A 25242-nucleotide genomic window follows, 5' to 3' on the forward strand; every position below is an offset into this window, starting at 1 on the left:
ATTTTCTCATGGGAGAACTCCAGAATTACCTGGAACACCATTTGAAAATTGCTATTGTACTACAGTATGTCAGTTGTAAGCAGAAGCTGGTGATTTTTCACTTAAAAGAATGTGTGCCTCACTTCAGCTGTCTTCAGATATTCACTTTGGGGCCTGCAGGAACCTGTGGCTTACCTCCACTCCCTCATGAGATCACGCATGCTGACAATATTCCAAATCCAACATGCAGTATGCTGAGTCTGAAGGAGGCCACTTCCACCCCATGTAGGAAATCCTATGCACAATGAAGGTGTCTTCCTTCTAATTCAGTCAATCACAAGTCAAATCAAGAGTCATGTCATTGAGGGGGAGGAGCTAGAGCCACACTTTCCACAGGCCCCTTTGCATATTCAGAATAAGTGAAGAGGGTTTTCTGGTTATCAAGATTTGTCAAGGAGGTAGTTCAAATGGTTCAGTAAAAGGGAGCCTATTACTAGAAGAACTTTAGTAATAAACTAAAAGACTTCTCATTGCAGACCAGCAAGAAGTTGCAGAAAATAGTGCATAAATAGTGAATAAAGCTATCGTCAGAATTTAGTACCAAAATAATTGGCTTATGGGACTAATAAATTAAAATCATGACTGAAAATGTATTTTCAAGCCCAAGGTAGCACTAGTGCATATATGAAGGCCACTTTTGAATGTCAGCGTGGGATAAGCCATTTATGTAGAATTACTCATTTACAAATAGAGTGGTTTTCTGCACACCACTGCAAACTACCAATACATTTTGAAAAGGTCTGCAGTGGCAGAGAGAAAATGTGCCGTCAGTGAACCATGCCACATACCCATCTCGCCAGATGGTAGCATCTGCCACAATTGGGATTTGATTCTAAATAGGTGTGTCCATAAACACTAACAAAGTGATTGGACATATATATCAATTAATGATCTCACCATGGTTATTACATTTGCCACACCAACAGTAGTAACGAGTGGTTTCAACGTTTGAATTTTAAAAGTGAATTCACCCACAGGCTTAACAAACAGGGATCACAGTTGTGTGAGACTTCCAGGTTAAGCTTCCATATAGAATTAGGTTGTTCAGGAAATACTGATCTGTGGGTTATTAATGCTCTTGACCTTTTAAAAAATGTTTGCAGGTTGTACAGGAAAACGAAAACGTTGTCTTCTGCCTCGAATGTGCCCTGCGACACGTAGAAAAACAGAAGTCTTGCCGAGGACTAAAACTAATGTATCGCTATGATGAGGTTTGTATAATAACTAATAGCTCATAGGTTGGAAAAGTTTACATTTTTGAAAATTGAAATTTGATCTTACAAATAATTTCAGGTATATTGGAAACCTGCTTTTTGAGTTTCAATTTTATGGGCACTTTATTCTTGCATTTAAAAGGCGTCCTTAAATATGTAGTTTTTGTCCTGTATTCCATCATTATATGAAGACTAGTAGGTATGTAGAAATTTCAATAACATGGTTTGAAATAGTTATAAATATCTCCTTTTTTTAAAAAACAAAGTAAATGTTAACCATAGACACAAGGTTAAGTGAGGACTTTTTGTCATTAGCAGAATGCAAGTACCGTATTTTTCGCACCATAGGGCGCACCGGACCATAGGGCGCACCTAGTTTTGGGAGGCGGAAAACAAGAAAAAATTATTCTGAACCCCAGAAGCCAGAAGAGCAAGAGGGATCTGGCTTCTGGGATACCGTGTGGCTGTTCTGGCTTCTGGGGTAACCGCGCCGAGCCTCTTCAGGGCAGCGGGATGAAGGCTCCCCCTGCCCAAAGAGGCTGCGCAGGGCTAAAGCAGAAGCCAGGACAGACGCGTCGCTGAAGGGGCATTGCACCTTCTCTCTCTCTGTGCAGCGCCCCTCCCTCACAGGAAAGGCGCTGCGCAGAGAGGGAGAAGGCACAGCGCCCTTCAGCGAAGCTGGAGAAGGAACAGAAGGGTCTCCTTCTGTTCCTCCTCGGGCTTCGCTGGACAGGCGCGTTGCTCAAGGGACACTGCGCCTTCTCTCTCTCTCTGCGCAGCGCCTCTCCTTCACAGGAGAGGCTGCACAGAGAGAGAGAAGGCACAGCGCCCTTCAGCGAAGCTGGAGAAGGAACAGAAGGAGACCCTTCTGTTCCTCCTCCGGCTTCCAGGACCGGCGCGTCGCTGCAAAGTGGGAGGAGGAACAGAAGGAGTCCCTTCTATTCCTCCTCCCGCTTCGCATGACAGGCGCGTTGCTCAAGGGGCGCTGCACCTTCTCTCTCTCTCTGCGCAGCGCCTCTCCTTCACAGGAGAGGCTGCGCAGAGAGGGAGAAGGCACAGCGCCCTTCAGCGAAGCTGGAGAAAGAACAGAAGGAGACCCTTCTGTTCCTCCTCCGGCTTCCAGGACCGGCGCGTCGCCGCGGAGCCAAGGCGCACCTAGTTTTTTGGGGGGGAAATAAAGGGGGGGAAATTATTTCCCCCCCAGGTGCGGAAAAATTATTTCCCCCCCTCGAGCTTCCCCCGACCCCAGCCCACAGAACAGGCAACTCTCCGCAAGCCGCGGGAGCCCAGCGTTGGGCTCCCACGCCTTGCCGAGAGCTGCGCCAAGCCTGGGCGCGCTGAGCTCAGCGCACACAGACTTCAGCTTGCAGGCAACTCTCCGCAAGCCGCGGGGAGAGCTACCCAAGCTGAGAGCTACCTACCCAAGCGCGCCGGGGCTTCGGGATAGGAGACAGCCCTCCCGTGGCTTGCGCACAGCTACCCGAAGCCCGGGCGCGGCTGCTCAGCGCGCTGGGGCTTCGGGATAAGAGACAGCTCTGCACAAGCCGGGGGAGCCCTCCCGCGGCTTGCGCACAGCTACCCGAAGCCCCCACGCGACTGCTCAGCGCGCCCGGGCTTCGGGGTGCAGGCAGCTCTGCGCAAGCTGGGTGAGCCCGGGGGGGACTCCCACGGGCTCCCAGGGCTTGCGGATAGCTTCCTGAAGCCTGTAGAGGGAGGGGGGTCAGTGCGCACAGACCCCTCTCACTCTCCAGGCTTCAGCGAAAGCCTGCATTCGCCCCATAGGATGCACACACATTTCCCCTTCATTTTTGGAGGGGAAAAAGTGCGTCCTATAGAGCGAAAAATACGGTAATCTGTGGTTCAGCATATATGAATGAGCTCTGGGTTCATGTGTTCTCCCTTATTTCTATTTTAGATTAGTTTAAACAGCATGTCAAATTGTGATTAAACAGGGTGGATTGTTTTTTTAAAAAAGCCAAACTTCATAAAGCACTGATTCAACAAGTTAGTTAAACAGAATTGTTCCATTCCTCATAGTTGTGCTGGACGATGTGAAAGGAGTGTTATATCTAGTGCGTGGCCATTGTTGGAGCTTATTTGCCACATTCTATTAAGGCTTCTGCTATCTAAACTCCTTTTTCTTTTCCTTCTGAAATAGGAACAAATTATCAGTTTAGTCAATCAAATCTGTGGAAAAGTATCTGGCAAAAATGGCACCATTGAGAACTGTATCAGCAAGCCTACACCAAAAAGAGGACCTCGGAAGAGAGCAACAGTCGACGTGCCATCATCAAGACTTTCATCCTCCAGTTCATCCAAAAGTGCTTCAAGTTAATCATGAAGATGCCAACACACACTCTCATTTTTGTCAATTTTATATATATTTTTTGTAATTATTATATCATAGTTTGGAGTACTTGCTGTAGAATACAAGCTGTCTTTGCACTAGCTCTAAAGAAGATTTTCTTCTGGTTTTAGAGAACTAATTTTGTTTTAGCATTAAACTGTTGAATTTTATTTTATTTTTATTTTTTACTTAGGGTAGTTAGATTACAGCAGGATTTTTTTTAACTGCTGTACATTCAGTTTTGAGAGCAGCAAGGGGCTGATGAAATTCATTTGTATTTGTCCCTCTGTCTGAAGCTACAAAGCCTTTTTTTCTTTTTTTGGTAACTGTGAAAAGGCTTTTAAACTCTTTTTTTGATAGGTTGAAGTTTGGCGTTTTATAATTTGTTCTCCAAGTCATGTCAACAGATTTTTTTCTAGAGAGAAAAGGGATAGGAGACAAAACTTGAAAGAAATTGCTATACTTTTGGCTTGTATTCTGTAACAGGCAGGATGAGTTTTGTACCTTTTTAAATTGGAGAATACACACTTTTCTTTGAGAGGTTATGGCAGCTGAAGATGGACTTAGTTTTCTAACTGTAGGCAAAATGGGAGATTTGGAGAAATTGTTCTCTGTTACCAGCACTTCACTATGCATCTGTTCGAGGAGGAGAAGAAAGAGAAGAAAAAGACTGCCTGCCTTGAGGAGTCATGTGAGCGAAAACTGTGCCTGATTTCATTAGGAAATCCATTCTGTTATGTTTTGGTGCTGTTGGCTACTTTATCAAAAACCCTTCAATAGCATCCTTTTAAAATGATTGAAGCCATAAGTGCTTCTTGTCATAGACGTGCAATCTTTAACATTCCATTTCCATTCCACTGCTGTTTTTCATACCTTTTCACAGTCAGCATTAATTTTGTTTTGAATTTTGTTTTGTTGTTTGATCACATTTAGAGCCACTAGCAGATTTGCATATTTCTTTTGAATGTGAAAAATGCATTTGCTCTCATCTTGTCTATTTTTTTCCTTCATGTTGTAACAAAAAAGAAATCATACCTTTTGTACATAAGCCTGTAAATTGTTTTAAATACTTGAGCCTTTTCTTGGGAGGGTGGGGAAGGGTGGCAAAGAGACAAGATGAAGAAAAGCCTTACGTTTCACTTTCTTCATCGGATGGATTTGGATGCTTACAGGGTTTTTCTTGTAACATTTATAAGTGCTGCTTACATCACTGAACAACAACAAAAATAATAATGGAGTAGTTGTTGCCCTTTTCCAGTTGTGTGTACAGTATGTGTGGAATAAAAAAGGGAAAATGTTTTCACAAACTCTTTTGTTTCATAATTGAATTCAAGACCGTAGAGCTACCCATATTGCACTGAGCTTGCCAGTGGTGACTGTCAGGAAAAGTCTTATAAAATACATATTGTCGGTTGTTGCAGAAGACGAATTGTTTTGGAATATTTAACAATAACATACAGAGTCGAGTGTTTTCCAATGTGGTTGTCCGGTTTTTATGGCCTTGCTGTGTACTTTTTCCTTCTTGACAGTAAACTTCTGACTATGGCTTACAGTTTGACATTTAATTTATTAGCGCTGCTCTGCTCTCTTTCCTTGTAAGGAAAGACTTCATGTTTATTGCCAGTTTTGTTTACTTTTCAGGTTTGTAATACAAGGTTTAATAAAAAAACCACACTTTTTGGACACTTTGTCTTTCTTCTGAAAGAGCAGTAGAGATTAAACTTCAAAAGTGAGGACCATTCTTGTTAGGAAAGATGCAACACATATAGCAGATATTCCCAACTTTCATTTATAGGTACATTATTCCACCGAACTCAAAGAGAAATGGGCTTCTGAGACTTATTTCGAGTAGTCAACTATTTGGGAATAGCTGCTCATTTAGAACATGCCCATAATCTCTTACATAGGGATAGCACAAGCATGTTGGCCTGATGCTGTGTGCTACAGGTAGTAAGTAGAAAATTTCAACAGTCTTAAAGTTAGAATAGTGCACTTCATCAGTCTTTCGGTATCTATTGTGAAGTGAACAAAGCAGCATGCTTCTACATCCCTTATCACAAATGAGGCTTATCCCACTAAATGTAGGACAAAGCAACAACAGGACAGGAGCATGGAATCAAAGTTCACATACTTTTTCAACTATTCAAGTAGTGCTGATCTTTTTCTGCTCGTTATTTATAGGTATGTAAAACATCAGTAAGAAAGCAAATAGATTTGTTTCTTACATCTGGAAGGTCACATAATTGGAGGCTATTCTTCTGTCTAAACAACAAACATTTACCAGTCTTTAGCCACAACAATTAAGACATGCACACTGGGACAACAATCATGGCTTCTGTGTTATGTTCCTATGGAGGATTTTAAAAGGAACCCTTACAACAACTTGTTCATTGGATAACCCTTTATATACAAGTTTTACTGTTCCAAAGCCAACACTTTATTGCTAATGGTGTGCTTCAAGAAATTTTTAATAAAAATCAGTATTTTCATGACTGTCAAACTCAAGTTTTATATATGGTAATATTTTTCATGATAAGATCGGAGTAACAAAAGCAAGCTCAAAATACTTCTTTACTCACTCATTCATTCCAGGGTCCTAATTCCTTTAGAGCACCATGATAACTCAATTTGTTTGCGAATCACTCTCATCACTAACATCAGAAGGGCCTTTCATTTCAGTATTTACAGCAACAAGGGCAGTGTCTACTTGCACATCTTCCTCATCGGACTGGATCACAGGCGATTCTCCTTCACTGGCATCTTGGCTGGCAGAATCAGTCCAGGCTGAAGTTGAGGAGGACAACTCTCTCAACGCTGACTGGGTGGGAACTTGAAGACTGATTTCATTTTGACCAGTACTGTTGTCTGATCCTTCAAAATAACAAGAGAAGTCAGTGAGCTAGGCTTATTCATTTGTTAGAAACCCATTATATTACAACAATTGGGAGACTATATGCTTTAGGTGTTTTGTACAAAATAGCTGAGAGAAAGTAAGAAAGCATTTAAATACGTGCTCCAGAAATGGCACTGAGTTTCTCAGGGTGAAAAAGAAAGTGAAGAATAGTTGCATACTAAAGCATAAAAAGCTGTGTGCACCACTCCTTGTAATGCCTGACTAATAATCCAGAACAAATGGAGCACATAAACCTCCGTCTAAGACATAAGATGTCAGGAAAGTAGCCACAATAAGAATCTCTGTTTTATGAAAGTATCCTTGAACTAGGGCTCTAGTTCAAATTAAGCCTCCAATTTTTTGTGAAATGAAAGATGTGGGCTTCTTGCTGCATCTTAGTGAACCTGGCTGGTGATATGTATATTTGTTCAGAAAACAAATGGGAAATGTGATTGAAATCAACAATTTATGGTAGATCTTTTTTCTTGGTGATTTAAATCACCTAAATTTAATACGTATCCACCCTGCTCGAAAACATCAATAAGTACTATTTCTTTTTATGCCAGTGCAACCAGATCAAGAATGCAAGAGTTCATTTTATACCTATCACAGGAGATGACATAGTACTGTCCTCTCCTCCTGAATTAAGGAAGACATCTAAGGCTTCTTGGTCAGACATATCCACAAGGTCCATTTGTTCCAACATGTCCACATTTACTTCCATAGAAGACATGCTTCCAATCGGCTCTGCCATAAGAAAAAGGTAAACAAGTAAACTTGAAAATCTAACCCATATATGATCACTTTTGGAGAAAACGATGGCATGAATTAAGCATACTGGAAGATAACATTTATGGTTAGTGAATAGGCATCCTTTTACCTTTTAAAAAAAAATAAAAAATACTTGCACTGGATTTACAGCTTTATTTTCTGAAATTCATGTAATGGAACTACTTCGGACTTCATACCCAAACTCAGGATGATGCAACTTACTTTTTAAAAAAGATTTTATCATTATGAGACAGGTAAGTAAAACTAATCATAACTGCCATTACAAGAAGCTAACATCCCAATCTCAAACTGCTATTAAGAGGTGGCTTAATTTCTCCAGAATTAACCCGGAGACTAACAGAATGTGCTAAGTTGTGATAGAAACCCCAGAAGTTTCAGGCATTGTAAAAGTCCTTTGTACATGTGTAGGAAATCCTACTGTGACAACGAAGGTGCTGGAACCAGGGCACTTGAACTGTGGAAGATCAACAGAATCCAGCTGGAAAAGTCTTAAACCATTAAACTCACTTCAGAACCTACAGCTTTCATACATCTATACAGTTGCTATACCACAGGCCTTCGGATTTGGCTTATGTTTTCTTCCATACAATTCATCATTGTGGAGGAAAACAGCAAAACTGCAATCTGTCACTTGTTCATGTGGAGCAAGCAACTGCAATATTAGAATTTATCAGCCCTCATCCCACCCACTGGTGCCATGCTATTTCCAGCTGCAGCGCCTCAATCGCAGTCCTGCATATAGGACAGTCCTTTGCCTGCTGTTACATTCTTAGAAGCTAAGTGGGTCTCATTCTGCTCACTGGTTGAAGAAGAGAATGCTCAAACAAGCAAGCCAATATGAACTTATACATGAAAGAACAGGATAGAGATGTACTGAAGGAACTAAAATCCTGCTTCCTATTAGGATCTAGCTCAAAAATTACACAGAACCTTTTCAGTACTTGCCTCGTCTTTCAGTTATTTGCAGATAGCCTGTGGAGAGATACTGTTCCATGTCCTGCTGAAAAGCTTCTTCAAAGAACTTTTGCCGCTCCTTTAGCTTCATTTGCTGGGTATGCTCCATAGCCAACACCTTCTGTGCATGCTCTGCATCAAGCTCAGCTGCAGTAGAGAAATATGCATTAAGCCTGAAAGATTCTCATTTCAGTGTTTTCAGAAGCATTTATGTTTTATGCATCCTGCTTCCCAAGGAAGTAAACTCTGCAAAAAAACTAAACCCAGTTGACAACTCATTTTTAAAGTTATTTCCTTAGGCATTTAAGACTAGTATTTTTTTCCATTAAAAAGAAATACTGAAGAGCACTTGCTTGGTGAGGAGCTTCTGAAGAACACAAATGCGCATCCCAATATATTATCTGTCTGTGGCTGTAAGGCAAATGAGTTAAGGACTTCAGAAATTAGGGACAAGCCATTTTGTAGAAAGAGTAAAACTGAGAAGTAAACACACTCTTCTTTGCCATTGTGTTATATAAGCCAGTAGCGTCTGTATTATTTTACGTAGACTAAAAACCACAGAGCTTGTCCCATGTAATGAGCAAATGTTAGTTCTGCTATGATGCAGAAAGGCAATTCTATTGTAATAATAGGCCAGGAGCTATTACTAAGTATAGAAATCTATTTATTTGCCCCTAATATTGCCTGGCAGTTTTGAATTTTAATGGCAACATCCATTTTCTTCTATCCCCGAAATAGACATAGCAGCTAAGCAACAAATGGAGTTTATGTAATATTTTACCAAGCCTCTCTCCACTCCCAGTTAGCCTTTTATGTTTAAATTGATAAAGAAGGTTGCTGTCAACTTTGCAAGTCTGTTGTTGTAATCGATTCTATAGATTGGTGCCTATGGCATTTATAGATACATTCTTTCCGAAGTGTGTTATGAGGACACACAGTTCACTTGTGTATTCCCCCAATGTGATCTTTGGAATGTTTTGATTGTTTTATATTGGTTTGTTTTAATGTTTCATCTATAATAAAATATTTTTTAAAAAGCAACTGCTAAACTGTCAACAGTATCCTAAAATGTAATATACAAAGCCTACACAAACAGTATGTGGGATTTACCTGACTTTACCATTTCAAAAACATTTAAAATGATATTGTGCCATTTACATACATATAACGTAATTATAAAAGTTGCACAACTAAAACAGTATAATAATCATGAGTTGCAAATACCACCAATCAACCAACAAAACCTGCTGCTCACTAACTGAGCAGCCTATGCACAGCCACCACATTTCACGACTACATGAGTAGGAAAGAAATAGTTACATGAAATACTTCATTACTGCAATTTTCTCTCACTGTTTTGTCACCAGATACACCTTTGCCTTGTCTTGGTGTCAAGGAACTCTGAGGAAATTTTCTGGTTTGGTTTTTAGAGTCAGCTTTTTCTTAGCTAATTCTCTGTGGCACACTCATTCAACTTATTCATGTTATATTCTGTCCAGAGTCCTATAGCTTTCTACGTTTCAAGTTGCTGAGGCAACTTCTTCCTTCCCCACATATAAGTCTGCATCATAAAATATGATTATTTAGAATTGCAACACAGCCAGAAATATATGTAGGCTCAGATGGCATATACTGCCTCACTGACACTCCTTTGAATAACACCAGATAATTGTTCATGGGCTAACATTATCAAATGGCACTGGGGAAGACAACTACTTTCCACCAATTTTCCAAGGACAGGCTTTCAGCTAATTAGCCTGCAATTTTCAGGATCCTCTGATGAACCCTTTTAAAAAATTGGTGTTAACACTGGTCACTTTCCAGTCCTCCGGTATGGAGGTTTATACTGGGGAGAAGTTACATATTTCCATTAGAAATTCCATTAGAGTTTCACAGCTGAGAACTCAGGACGATGCCATCCAGAATCAGTTATTATCAGTTTTTATTTTATCTATTAGGCCTAGAATGTCATATTTCACCAATATTTTGCCTCAATTCTTCAGACTACCTTCCTTCACAGGTTAGTGCAGGAATGCAAATAATTTGTTCAGCTTCTCTGAAATTTCCTACTTTAGCACACCTTTGACCCCCTTTCTTATCCAGGGGTCCAAGCCTCCCTAGACTATCTCCTGTTACCAATATATTTAAAGATTTTTTTGTTGTTGGCCTTAGCGTGCTCCTCAAATTCTTTTCTAGTGTCCTGTATTGTCTGCTTTTGCCAAAGTTTGTTCTTCTCATTTGGGCATTTTTTGAGGGAAGCCTTTTTCTAAGAGCTTCCTTGAAAGTGAATCATGCTGCTATCCTGGTGCCTCTAGAAGTACATTCCAATATATAGCATGAACAAGTCTAACCAGTCAGTTCTCTATGTTCTTTGCGTATTAAATCTTTTCTATAGGTTAAAATGAAAAGTGTCAAGCTGAATCGCTATTGCCTAATATTTTCTCCATTAATTTTCTTCCAATATCCTTCTGCACAGAGGTATGTCTACCACATACGGCAGAGATCTCATTTTAAAAAATGTTTCCAGCAAATAAAAATGCAGTTACTGGTTTTACTCATGGTTACTAAAGTAACATACCATCTAGTTGCCATTTTATATCAATTTCCCATTCTGTTCACAAATACTCCAAAAGCTCCTACTTGGATATTATCTCCTACATCTTGCGCCTATCTAATCTTCAAGTCTGCAGCTTATTCCACTTCACACTCCATTTTTAATAGAATTGTACACATTTTAGACAGTAACAGTGAAATCCTGTATATGCCTAGTCAGAAGCAAGTCCCATTGAGTTCCATGGGGTTTATTTCCAAGTAAGTGTGCAAAGGACTGCAGCCTCTGGGTGAATTCCAACTGTGGCCACCACTCGTGTAGCAGAACTTCCTATGCTCCCCTCTGCAACTACCCCACCATGCACCAAAGTCTGCTCCAAAGACTTGGAAGACTCTTCAGAGTAAATTGTGGGAGGGGAGGGAATGGAGAGGAGAAATATTGTTGTATGAGCAGAAGTCCACTCTAAATGGTTTTTTCATATTACCACTGTTTCCCATACTGTGTCTTTTTTTCAAATGATTGAGAAAATCATCTGATATAAGAACTCTACGTTTAAAGTACTTAAATTATTGTAAGATATTTTACCAAATGCATTTTTACCCTGCTCTTCAGCCAAAAATGCTCCCAGAGCTACTTACAGAACAATAAAAATCAAAAAGGTCCCTGTACTCAGGCATATAATCTAACAGACAGAACACAAAAAAGGGGGAAAGATGAGGGAGGAAGCAGCAAACCTAGCACCAGTTCTTAACACAACAGAGTTCTTATGTAATGACCAACGTGAATAGGAACTGCATAGCTGCAAGAAGAGCCAAAAGGATATGCTCTCATAGCACTGCCGATGAAAGCTCACATCTATTTTTAATTTCATTACAACTTAGCACTCTCTTGTATATTATTAGATATTTATATCTGTTTGTATCTCTCTGCCAATGATATCTAACTGAGCTTGTTTTTAATGGTGAGTGCAACAGTTTCAGTTAAACAGACAAAATTAAGAATCTGGACAATTGCCACCATTAATTGTCTGACAGAAGAGAAGACCAAGAAAGCATGATGCTAGAAAGCAGCCATACAAGAATTAGCAGCCAAGCAAAAGGATCATCCCAACCCAATTTCCCCTGATTCTCTGAATATTTAAAATAAAATAGGACACGCTGTAGCAGATGCATTATTGCTTTTCAGTAGTTAATCCCATTTTTTCATCTGTACAGAGGTGAAACAGTTCTGATTTTTTAAGTGCACCATGATCTTTCTTCTATAGAATTTCCTTTACACACAGAGAGTGGACTTGTCACTGTCCCGTAATTTGATCCTACTATAAATAGGAATGCATTTGCAATAGCAGGGTACTGATCAGGCAGAAAAGATCCATGCAAGTGTGTGCATTAAGAACCAGACAGGAACTTGATTCCTCATTGATTAAGCTTTCCCTGACCAGTAAGAATGGGCTGCTTTGTGTGTCTGAATTCCTGAAGGTATCGTGGTGTTTTTAATATGCTTTTATACTACAGTTTTATTAGTTTTATGTTGTATTTTTCTTTTAACAATATGGTATATTTTATATTGTACACCACCTAGGTTTTTTAAAAAATAAGCACTTTATAAACACTTTTAAACAAGCAAATAGAGAAAACAAAATTCCACACAATTACTCTCACTTATGTAGTTGCCTAATTCAATAATTCAGGTGACTGAGAAATGGGCTCATACTATAACCTCAATAGTGAGTAGGCTGAGCAAGCTGTGTGTTATGACAAACTTGTTGTATACTAAGAAGAGACAACTTGAACATATTGAGCATCATATGAAACAGCTGCCATCTCACAACTACAGTTACAACCTTGGGAAATGTTTTAACACCTAGCAGGTTTCTTTGATGCATAACGATCTGCACTGCCCATCCAAAATTGACTGTTCAATCATTTTAAGTACAGAAAAATAAACTATGCAGCATACATATTTAAATCATTCTCCTTCCACCAAGCCCCATGACTGGGCTGTTTGTTCTGCTCTAGAAATGCACATTAGCAGTTGGGTTGAACTCCTGCTGATTCAGGGAATCATTTTCATACAAAACTGAACTGTTCTGTGGCAAGTTGCAATGAAGCAAAAATATCTTGATTAAGTGAGCAGGTATTGGTGGTACAGCAATTGAAACAGCACAGGCAGCTATACACATTTAAAAAGACTAATGTGTAAGAATGTCATTAAGGCCTTTTGCCCAAAGCACAATGAACTGCTTGCTTGTTTGGTGGTGGAAGGTAAAGACAAGTTGATTATTTAGCTGAAGCTGTACAAGTAATAAATGCAAGTATGCTGTCAAAATATTGGTGCAGATATGAACAAACAATTCTCCAAGACTTGTTAATATCTGGCAGTATAATGCCAACTGTAAAACATTATGAAAGAGCATTCAACTTCAATCTCACTTCATTTGTTTATGACATCTGTATGCCACCCCTTAATATAAAGTTCTCTCAGTGGTTTCATTCTCATGCCTTTTCATGGAGAAAGTCATCAATCATTAGAAAGATAATAAGAACAAGACCAACTGATACTCTGTTCCAGCACTGCCTAGACAGTATGTTAGGCAGTTGTCTCTTTTGAAGCAAACCGTCTTCTGTCAACCAGCAATCAGGTACAATTAATGTCCCTAAGGTCAGTGCTGCCAGGCTGCAATCTGGCAATCTTTCTCAGCAGGCAATCGCACTCAATTTCCTCTTCCATGTATATTTAAAGAAAGCTTTCCTCCTTAACAAATTTGTCTCTCTCCGACATGAAAATAGTTGCTCATTCCCATTCTCCAAGCAAGCAATTTCATCTAAACACAACTTCCCTGTGTGAGTTCTCTCAACATGTCACTATAACCTTTATTAAGCTTGTCTGGGGACAATGGAAGGTCCTGCAACATGGGCATAGCCAAGGGGGGCAGGGGGGCAGCTGCACCCCCAGATCAAGTAACTCAATAGAAATACTTAACTAATTGATCAATAATGTCAGTTCTGCTCCCCTAATGAAGTCCGGCCACCCCCCTAAAAAAAATCCTGGCTATGCCCAAGTCCTCCAACTTAGTATATAGGGAAATTCCTTGCACACAGACTGTAAACCTTACTAATTGAACTTCTATGTAGCATCAATGGGCTACATCAGTTTAAGTCAGGATGCAGATGAAATTTACCTGCTTCAAACTCCAAACATTGTTTGAATGAGAATTAAGAGTTTTTAGCGGGAATCATCCAAAATAATTACAACGTGATAGCACTGAACCATACCCAACCAAAAACACTAATATTTATAGCCATCCTATTTCTTGAACACAACACACAAAACACAAAGTTCAAACTCAAAATTGCTTTTCAACACAACACAGCTTTTCCCATGAAACTAACTGTAACAAAATAGCAAGCACTATTTCCACCTGAAAGCAGTCACGACTCACAACACATCTGTGAAACTTACCCTCTGTAACATTACTGTTCAAGATATGAAACAACACAATTGCAAAGAAGTTCTCCTTGTAGTAAACATACTACTTTTAGGTAGTTCCCTACACACCTATTTACTTACCTATACTAATAACATCAAAATGTTTTACGTTGCTGCAGACCACCAGAATCAATACCACCAGTGAGCACATCTAGATACTTTACTTTGCTTTGTAAAAGCAGCTGGAGGAAGCCCATCATTCCAAATGCACTACCGGAAATATTACTATAGTCAAGCGAAAACAAAGCAGTCAAGAACTAAAGACACTAAAAAAATGTAGTAAGTGCAGAGATTAAAAAAAAGCATCTAGGGAAAGATATTAAATTCAATACATTTAACTTTAAAGTATCAAACCTCATATGTACTTTAGATATACTGGTAGGTTAATAATCCAGTGCTATATTTAAAATCTGAGACATTTCCATGAATTCTGTCTTTGTTTTTGCAGGATGGGGACAAAAAAATATCACATAACTTTAAAGTCTACATTAAGATGCAGCTGGTCTACAAATTTATGTTTCAGCAGCTGCTCTCTGCTCCCAATGACCTCACAGACATTTTGTATTGTTCATCCAAATGACAAAAGGTATTGTGTAATACTAGGAAAACCTGCAGTTCCTAGAATTTGAGACTTCCTTCTGCCACATGAAAATATATCTTCTATTTTATTGAACTGAAATTGAATATTTTTTTTAAAAAAGAATACAACTAAAGGCTCTGTGGTAAATGTAGAAGGGCCACAATCTTCTAGGCTTCGGCATCAAAACACTCTGACAGGTGTTATGGTGTCAGTTAGAGGGAGTGGGCAGAACACAAGGGAACAACTTCAGTCAAAATTACTCACAGGACGTCTCCCATTTGATTTTTTTTCCAGTTGGTTGTAATTCTGCACAGGAATAGATATGAACTGAACTTGGCCACAGGTTAATAGGATTGGAATCAAACTGTTGTTGAGTTCTTGAAATTGGGGGGGGGGGGCGCTTCTTCATAAATGTTTTGAAGAAACATTGTATGGTGTTAAATGTCTTTATCATACTGGTTCATGTGGGATAACCAGCCCTATATAACGAACATGCTTAAGTCTAATTAATGCTTAAAGGGTTTAATACCAGTAAACTGTCCTGTCAAGCTTAGCTAAGTCAATTCAATCAAGCCTATTATTATTATTCTCCAATCTACCTGGGAGGTTCAGTGTGTGAAGAGGTTTGAGCTGGTTGCTCAAGCTCAACCGCATGGCTCTCACAATCCGCTCCTGAGTTCCTATAACCAATAATTTAAGAACTTTCACCACTTTGGAACTAAACTAAGTTTTATTGCCTGTGGAACTTTTCTGAATGCTGGATTGAAAAGCACATGAATCAGACCTTTGGAGAGTTTGTAAGTAAACCATTATTATCTTCCCAGACATGGTATTCTTCTTTGCTAGGGGCAGAGGGAGACTTTGGAAAGCAACATTTTAAGGGGACATTTTGGAACTCACTTGGAGGGGCATAGTTTAACGGTCTAACCATCCTATATTTCCACGCTGTTGCATATTCTGTGACTTTAAATCTTTAAATTCATATGTTCATACGTTTAGCAAAGACTCTGGAACAAGCAGAATGGTACACTTGCAACCCTAAAGATGACAGGATCTAATGCTACTACCTCAGTGGATTTGACTACCTAGAAAATCATCAACTGACAACGGCCTCTATCTTGAGCCAGTTTGCTCCCAGTCAACTGCACAGTAACTGCTATAATTTTCTGTTTTCTGTCATCTATTTATTAAAATGTTTCAACAGTTTTTAACAACTGCATTTTCTCGCTAAGTCTCTCCCAGCTCCTATTGTTGAGGTACAAATTTAATTACTGTGATGCATTACGACCTCCTCAGAGCTTTCAAAAGGATTTTGTGCATGTCTTTCCATCACTCCCTCTAGTGCTACTGCCACCACCACCACCAATGAAAATCTAAAAAATCCCAAGTTTTTGAATATATTTTTGTAAAAAGAAGCAAAAAAAACTCTTGGCAGAGTTGTCATTAAAGCCATTTAAGTCTCCAATAATGTTTCACTAGCCTTAAACTGTCGCGGCAATTAAAGCGAGATGAGCGCTGAAACCCCACAGTCGTCCGCGACTGGACTGAATGGTCAGGGGTCCCTTTACCTTTAAACTTTAAACTACATCAATTATTCAACAACAAAAAGTACACAAATTATCTATTAGCCAACATATTACTTTCTGGAATGATATTTTTGAACTAGATAGCATTAGCTGAGGCAAGAACACACATACAAATTCTAAGCTCCATCTGTACACCTATTTTGCCTTAGGGTATACAGTGTACCATATGTCATAGCATAAAGAAGCCACAAAGTGATATAAACACTTTCCACATTTCTTACTGACCTATGTCTAGAGCACTCTGTCCAGTTCTATGCCCTCACTTTTCTCAGAATCATTTTGTAAATACTGATATCATGAGCATTGGTATTTTCCTTCATTGATGATTCATTGTTATTTATCATTTCAAGAGTTTGTAGACTGCAAGCACTTTGGGCTGCAATTGATAATTGACCACACAAATGGCAACGAAATCAAAAATATAGTGGATTAAGAGTTCAGGTTTAAGTTTCTCTCTGACTGCGTGGAAAACAGAGATAAAGCAGAAGATAGGCTACATCTTAGGCACTCTCCTGTAAAAGGCATCAACTTGCAAAAGAATCAGCCAGCCATGAGATTTCAAAGCTTTACCTACTGACTCATAACAAACACATTCATCTAGCTACTATTCAGCAGCTCTCCGTTCTGTCAAAGAACTGCAAGTTCTTTCCTAATCAATACAAACAAGCCTTGCACAATCTTGTTAAGATGGGGTTTTCTCCACAGTCCATCTGAAAAGATGATTTGTCTGTAAAATCTGTAAAGAATAGTCATTAAAGTCAACTAAAAATGTCAACCCACACTTTCCAAGTCCTCACTGATAAGATATCTTACTGTGAGAAGTGTTACTGTGAAACAAACCTGTCTCCTAAGCAGTGTCTGTTAAATGTGAGTGTTAGCAAGATTTTAGCTGTCTTCCACATGTTTCTCATTCCCCTTCTTTTTCCCTTCTGTTAAAATACCTTAATACATAAATTCCCTTCAGCTTTTAGATACCTCTAGTGAACTGGGCTACAACCCCAAGCACTCTTATTAGGGAGCAAGCTCAATGGACATATTTTGGATGTTGCTGTTGATCATTCCTCTGACATCCCCTTCAGTCACAGTCATGACAGACACCAAGAATACCCTTGAGTATTCTTATGTTGTAGTAGTTTATGTTTACAGTAGTTTATGGTAACTTAAGGCAATGAACACATCCATGCAAGTGGCTATGCTGAAGAGGCACCCCTCTACCCTAGCTTTTGACATCTGAGATATGTTTTCTCAGGACCCACCCCATTCATGTGACTGCAATTTGTTTTAACTGTTTTTATTATTGAATTTTAAATTGTTGTAACCTGCTCTGGGACCTGCTGATGAAAAGGAGACAATAAATTGAATCATCATCACCATCCTATAAAGAAAGGATGGAAGTCACTCACATTGTGTTAGTTGCAGATAATTTTTTGAGGCTCTTTGGTTCTATTAAAAATAATTTCTAGTCAGATTGTAGAAAGAAATTAGAGTATGTGTTCACAAAACTCAAGTAATCATTTGGAAGATCAAATTTACTCATTTTCATGAATTCATTATGTTTCACTAATTTTAAGAAGAAGAGAAGAGTTTGGCTATGATATCCTGCTTTATCACTACCCGAAGGAGTCTCAAAGCGGCTAACATTCTCCTTTCCCTTCCTCCCCCACAACAAACACTCTGTGAGGTGATTGGGGCTGAGAGAAGTGTGACTGGCCCAAGGTCACCCAGCAGCTGCATGTGGAGGAGCAGAGACGCGAACCTGGTTCCCCAGATTACGAGTCTATCGCTCTTAACTTTAAGAGTGTGATGTTAAGTTTTCTCATTTATGGCTAATGATTCCATAGCACTCATCACAGAATACTCATTTACAATACAAGTGATGTCAACTCCATGAAATAAAATTAAATTTAACCATGGTCCTCTGGGTCAAGATGTATTAACAACACAACCTCCTGTTCTTAACAATTTGTACATTCCTACTGCGGGTGGCGCTGTGGGTTAAAGCCTCAGTGCCTAGGGCTTGCCGATCGAAAGGTCGGCGGTTCGAATCCCCGCGGCGGGGTGCGCTCCCGCTGTTCGGTCCCAGCGCCTGCCAACCTAGCAGTTCGAAAGCACCCCCAGGTGCAAGTAGATAAATAGGGACCGCTTACTAGCGGGAAGGTAAACGGCGTTTCCGTGTGCAGCTCTGGCGAGCCAGAGCAGCGATGTCACGCTGGCCACGTGACCCAGAAGTGTCTTCGGACAGCGCTGGCCCTTGGCCTCTTTGAGTGAGATGGGCGCACAACCCTAGAGCCTGTCAAGACTGGCCCGTACGGGCAGGGGTACCTTTACCTTTACCTTACTGTCACCCTCATCAGGCAGATGAGAGAAATAAGAACCCATTTCTGAAGAACAACACTAGGCTTCACTATCAGTAATGGGACAGAATACACTTTTTTAAATGACACACTTTAGAGAAGGATTAAAGCAAGCTATTATTAACAGAAATATATTTTGAATTAACAAAAAGCTTTCCAGAGAAACCAGAACTAAAGAAACATAAAAGATGTATAGGTGAAGATCTGTCAACATAATAAAGATTCTATTTGAGAAACTTACTTTTCTATTTCAGTTAAACCTCACCTGGTTATCTGCATCCAATTCACTTATTGTAAAACTAGCTTTTCAGTTTTTTAGAATAACATACTGCAATAATAAGATGTACACAGCTACATTTGTATTTATAATTAATTTCCCCAGAAAAACAATTCTAGCAATTATTCTCAAGAGTAGAACTCATTTCTTCCATCACAGCCCAAATGAGGTGACCTATAGAGCACACTGTAAACTACATCTGGTCTCCCAGCCTTTTCATGGGAGTCGGGACTCAGGAGAACTAATTTGATACTAGATGGATTTAAAAGGGCAGCTTTGGATTTCAGCTAGAGATTTGATTATTGTCATTGACCCAGAGAGCTTTTTAAAGATAAAGTACTATGAATGTTGAGATTTTCATATATGTGTTATATTCTTAACTGATAACATAAAAACAAAGACGATGCACAAAACTGTTCAATGTAATGAACTAAAAATATATCAATACATTTATAGTAATTGGAGATTTTCAAAGTCACATGAAAATTGTCAAAAGAGCATACTTTTGCTCAAGCAACAAGGACCACCAGCCTTCTACAGCAGATTGTGGGAGTACACAGGAAGTGCAAAGGTGAGGAAGGGGAAGTCCCATTCCACACATTCCACTCCACTAAGTGAAGTCCGTTCCACTCATGGAAATCCCATCAGATGTCAAGGAAATAAGCAACTATCTGACTTTTAGAAGACATCTGAAGGCAGCCCTGTTTAGGGAAGTTTTTAATGTTTGACCTTTTATTGTTTTTAATATTCTTTTGGAAGCCGCCCAGAGTGGCTGGGGATGCCTGGCCAGATGGGTGGGGTATAAGTAATAAATTAAATATTTATTATTGTTAGTAGTAGTAGTAGTAGTGGTAGTATTGACAAAACTGGATGTCCAAACGGAAATTAATATTAACTTCAATTTTATCAAGCATTCCACAAAAGGAATTATGACGACTTTGGCAGTGTGTATCTCAAATGATTCCGAAGCACACAGTTGCCTTACTATACAAAATTGAGCAGTATTCACAACTTAAATAGTTATACTTGTTCTAAAGCTATCAGGCTAGAATTCTCAATCCTCTGTCTGGCATTTTTGTTAGATACAGTGGTACCTCGGGTTACATACGCTTCAGGTTACAGACTCCACTAACTCATAAATATTACCTCGGGTTAAGAACTTTGCTTCAGGATGAGAACAGAAATTGTGCTCCGGCAGCGCAGCAGCAGCAGCAGAAGGCCCCATTAGCTAAAGTGGTGCTTCAGGTTAAGAACAGTTTCAGGTTAAGAACGGACCTCCGGAACGAATTAAGTACTTAACCTGAGGTACCACTGTACTTTGTAACCCTAACAAGGAGGCTTCAGGCCAGGTGGCAAACCATATAGAACACAAACAAAATTTAATAAAATTACACAGAAGGCTATCACCCCTCCATCTATGTGCTTATGCATGGTGAAGAAGAGAAGGCAACTGAACTGACTACTTAGATCAGTTACTGAAATGAAGTTGAACTAGTGAATAAAATATGTCCTTATTATGCTGGATTTCACTAGTCAAAGATTACCGCTCTGAGCAAGGTAGTCTGTTTAACTTCAAGAATGGCTCTGCATATATCACACCTGTCTGGAGTTACAGTAATGTGTTTCTAGAAGGCACAGACCAGGTTTCAACATCTGGAAGCAAACCATTAAGAAAAAAGTAATTACCGATATTACCATGAAGGGAGACATCTTTGTTAATAATGATAAGCTTGAAAACCACTGAGGAAACCATGGTAGTTCTGAAACTATTGTGAGTGGGAGGGGGAAACACACTAGGAACTGTGGGAACTGCCGTAAAGCCATGCTGGGGGGACAGATAGGAGGAATGAGGTCAGGACATATTAAGTGTCTGCTAATGAGTGTACTTTGTTGTGAAAGGAACTGGCAGTTGATGGTTATGATGGTGGTGCTATCAGTTTCCCCTCTGAAGCCATGAGACCTCTCAAAAACCAAGTTGGGAGATAAGTGGGTGTGGAAATTCTGAAAGCTGAGAATATCTGCTGCACAATGAACTTGTAAGCAATACCTACCCTTGTTTCATCTTTGCAGTCTAGTCAAATATTTACAGGTTAGTTTTGTCAATGCATTAGTTAAGCTATTTGATTCTGCCTTCAATAGCTCACCCTTAAGGCTATATGAAAGCTCTCTGTAGGGAATCATCTTGATACAGAAACTAGCTTTGACAGGACTATATTTGATACTTCAACTGTCATGCCACATTTTAAATCAAAAGGAAGTCACAAGATACTGTAGGATTTACATTATATCAAATAGACTCTGCCTTAAGAGTTCCAAAACAAATAGCCCTTACTTTAAGCAAGTATTTCCTGTTGAAGGACCATTTCATGTCCAAAAAAAAGACAGCAATTTCAAACATTGTAAGTTCCCTTGTTTGGGAAGCATTGACCTGGAAGTTTTTGCTCTTCTTAGCTAAATGCCAACAGTTCTTAAATTTTCAGATAGTTGAGTGTTTTTCTTTTTGCAGAACTAGTGCCTTCAGCCTCTTTGAAAAGCAGTAAGATAGCGTGAATGGCTTGTATCAAACTAAATTCAACTCAGTGTAGACCTACCAAAATTAATAAACCCAAGTTAGTCACATTCATTAATTTCAATGGGTGGGATTCACCTAAACAGTCCTGTTAGAAGCCCTATACAAGAATTTCAACTTGCACAATGGGTTTCCCCCTATTCTCACCCTCCTCCTCCCAAAGCAGCTTGAGCAGGTCGGGAGAATCCCCAGAACAGTGTGCAGGGAGAGGAGAGGCGAGGTCATTCTATCTGGCAAGCTGCAACAGATGGAAAAACTGAAAATTGCAATGTTGAATAGGTCTGCTCTAAGGAAGACCACCATTGGATACATCCCAATCACCCAGTTATCTTGATAAAATTACATTATTTTATGTAACTTCTCTTGTAATAAGTAGGCTTAACCTAATGTTCTAGTTGCAGAGAGCAAGGTATTTTCTATTTGAGTCCAGAAGATAAAAGCAGACCCAAATAACTCCTTAGTCTGAGCAGCCTTCATAATTATTTATTTTGCATTTAATGCATTACTCTTATATGGAATGCATTCATTTGAAACTTAACTTCTCAGCGCATTTCTTTCAACTTTGGGTTGAGGCTGGTAGGGGGAAAGACCACAGAGATCTCAAGTATAGGGCTGGGCAAGGTACTACTACCAGATAGGGAAACTAGGCTTCTTTCTGATATCAAATACAAAAATGAGCATCCAGCAACCAAGCTGGCTGTTGGGCACTTTGGAAACACTGAAAAGGGGACTCTGACAGGTGGGCAAGGCAATGTACCTATCAATCATCTAAAATCATAATGTCAGATGACTCACAAGTGAGTTGTCCAAAAGGTTTGTCTGCAGGGGTGGGGACAGTGAAGAATCTGACCTGCTGAGCCAAAAAGATTCCCCATCCCTGCTAATAAAGTAATGTGGCAACCCATCTAAAACCAAAAACGCACCACCTAACACCACCAGGAAAAAACATTTAGTCTAACATACTCCCTACTGTGCTTGTTTTCTACTGGTAGGAAGATTACACATGAGCACATGCGTGTACAAAAATTATGGCACAGTGGCCTATTAAAATGGCAATCCCAGAGCTGAAAGCGTTCCAGGCATGATCAGATCTATAGTCAATCAGGAGTCAAGACAAGGAAAACAGGAGTGAGATAGACTGAACCGGAAGGAAAGCTGTCCAGAGACCTCTATTGTGAGCTGTTGAACAGCCAACTCACCCCCTTCCTACTTACCAGATGCACTTGGGGAAGCCTCCTATTGAGTAGGCCCCTCCTGGTCAGTAGACCTCTGCTTTCCTTAAAGCCAGGCAAGAATTTCTCATCCATTATCTGTCTCACACCAGGTCTGTCTCTGTCTTAGCTCCTGGGGGCTACAGGGGAAGAGGGAGAAGCTCGATCCATGGTGTGGTGTAGGGAATTAGACTGATGAGTTAGACTGCTTAACAGATTCTTCAAGGCATTCCATGGGGACAAAATTCCTTGGACAAAATGCCTCCAGTGTCTAGGTCAGACTAGCTCTTGACAATATATTTACATACACCTTTTCATTCATTATCTAACACCAACTTCCTTGCAGCCCTGTTTAGGGAAGTTTTTAACGTTTGATGTTTTGTTGCTTTCTTACATATTCTGTTGGGAGCTGCCCAGAGTCACTGGAGAAACCCAGCCAGATGGGCAGGGTATAAATAATAATTATTATTTCTGTATCAGGTTATGAATCACTCATTTCTACTTCACAGCTATTTGCATCTGTTCACTATTTCAGATGCACTGTAGGAAACAATCCCTCATGCTAAATCTTCCAGCAAGTTTTATATTAAGCTTTCAGCCTCCATTTATAATGGATTCTACATAAGCATTTCCAAGTCTAGACTAAAATCAAAGTTCTAATGTGAACACATCCCAAGCACTCAGAATACTTAGCTTTATTTATCTCTCTGATGTATGACCATCTATTCTCTAATCATCCAGCTCTGCAGCCTCTAAGCATATGGAAACAAGCTGTTCTATAAACCATTTGCGGGCAGAGGTCTAAGAGAGCTTGACTCTCTGTATCAACTTTCATTTTAACGTAACATCTTTTGTATCTTGCTTATTGATATCAACGTGGCCCTTCCATGTTACTAGGGTCTAATTTGGATTTTGACCTACTGAGGCTGCTTTCTAGGACAGATTCAACCAAGTTGTTGCCCTAGCAGAAGCCAGCAAATAAGTCCTGCTAAAGCAACAGGACTTTCCTCCCCACTCCACATGCCCCCCCGAACCCTCCCCAAATGTGTTCACTCTTAGTTTCTTCCTACCTTCAGTCAGCTGTCCCCTAAGCACTTCAAAACCAAACTAAAAATTCAAAGTTAGTTGTAAAAGCCTCTTAAGTTCATTTATATTATTGTTACCAAGCACTCTGATCACTCAAACTTGACTGCTCAATTTATTGTTTAAACCCACACTATCATCTATATTGTTGCATGAGAGTATGGATGATGATCACTCATGAAGATTAGCATAAACAACTCGAGTGGTAGAATATTGTCTGGCTAGCTCAAGTAATAGTCAGCTTTTCATAACATCTAAATGCATGAAGACTGATTTTCAGTACAAATACCGTATTTTTCGCCCCATACGGCGCACTGGCCCATAAGGTGCACCTAGTTTTTTGGGGGGGAATGAAGGGGGAAAAAATATTTTCCCCCCAAGGCGCGAGGCTGGAGCGGGGGAAGCCTGAGCTTCCCCCGACCCCAGCCCCCAGAACAGGCTGCTCTCCGCAAGCCGTGGGAGCCCTCCCGCGGCTTGCGCAGAGCTACCCGAAGCCCCGGCGCGACTGCTCAGCACACTGGGGCTTTGGGATAAGAGGCAGCTCTGCGCAAGCAGGGGGGAGCCCTCCCGCGGCTTGCGCAGAGCTACCCGAAGCCCCGGCGCAACTGCTCAGCACGCCGGGGCGTCAGGATAAGAGGCAGCTCTGCACAAGCCGGGGGAGCCCTCCCGTGGCTTGCGCAGAGCTACCCGAAGCCCCGGCGCGACTCCTCAGCACGCCGGGGCTTCGGGATAAGAGGCAGCTCTGCGCAAGCCGGGGGAGGGCTCCCACGGCTTGCACAGCGCTGCCTCTTATCATGAAGCCCCGGCGCGCTGAGCAGTCGCTTCGGGTGGCTTTGGGATAAGAGGCAGCTCTGCGCAAGCAGGGGGGAGCCCTCCCGCAGCTTGCACAGAGCTACCCGAAGCCCCCGCGCAACTGCTCAGCGTGCCGGGGCTTCAGGGTGCAGGCAGCTCTGCGCAAGCCCTGGGAGCCTGGCGGGAACTCCCACGGGCTCCCACGGCTTGCGCAGAGCTTCCTGAAGCCTGGAGAGTGAGGGGGTCGGTGCGCACTTTCAGCGAAAGCCTGCATTCGCCCCATAGGACGCACACACATTTCCCCTTCATTTTTGGAGGGGAAAAAGTGCGTCCTATAGGGCGAAAAATACAGTACCTTGCTCAGAGCAGTAATCTTTGACTAGTGAAATCCAGCATAATAAGGAACGAAACCTTCACTGTGATATCTGTGCTGCCAATCTCTTAAAGATTATCATTGTTTTATTCACCACCATCACGACTTAGGTGCTTTCCCAATGGAGCAATTGATAAC

The 25242-nt window shown here is 40.5% G+C and overlaps 2 protein-coding genes across 4 annotated transcripts in view; one reads left to right on the forward strand and one right to left on the reverse strand.

The window, feature by feature from the left end:
- The window catches only part of JARID2 (jumonji and AT-rich interaction domain containing 2), a 180501-nt gene extending 175594 nt beyond the window's left edge, over positions 1–4907 (forward strand). For both annotated transcript variants that reach the window (XM_083449301.1, XM_083449300.1), the window contains exons 17-18: positions 1143–1250; positions 3412–4907. In XM_083449301.1, coding sequence (XP_083305427.1) covers positions 1143–1250; positions 3412–3588 — 285 coding nt within the window. In that variant the 3' untranslated portion in view covers positions 3589–4907. The remainder of the gene's footprint in view (positions 1–1142; positions 1251–3411) is intronic.
- A 240-nt stretch (positions 4908–5147) lies between these two features.
- The window catches only part of DTNBP1 (dystrobrevin binding protein 1), a 44476-nt gene continuing 24381 nt past the window's right edge, over positions 5148–25242 (reverse strand). For both annotated transcript variants that reach the window (XM_083449528.1, XM_083449529.1), the window contains exons 8-10: positions 8231–8386; positions 7097–7240; positions 5148–6471 (exon numbers count right to left, since the gene is read on the reverse strand). In XM_083449528.1, the coding sequence (XP_083305654.1) occupies positions 6224–6471; positions 7097–7240; positions 8231–8386 (548 nt within the window). In that variant the 3' untranslated portion in view covers positions 5148–6223. The remainder of the gene's footprint in view (positions 6472–7096; positions 7241–8230; positions 8387–25242) is intronic.

This window comes from Podarcis tiliguerta (genome assembly GCF_965153285.1).
Source record: "Podarcis tiliguerta genome assembly, chromosome: 7".
In the NCBI taxonomy this organism is placed as follows: Eukaryota; Metazoa; Chordata; class Lepidosauria; order Squamata; family Lacertidae; genus Podarcis; species Podarcis tiliguerta.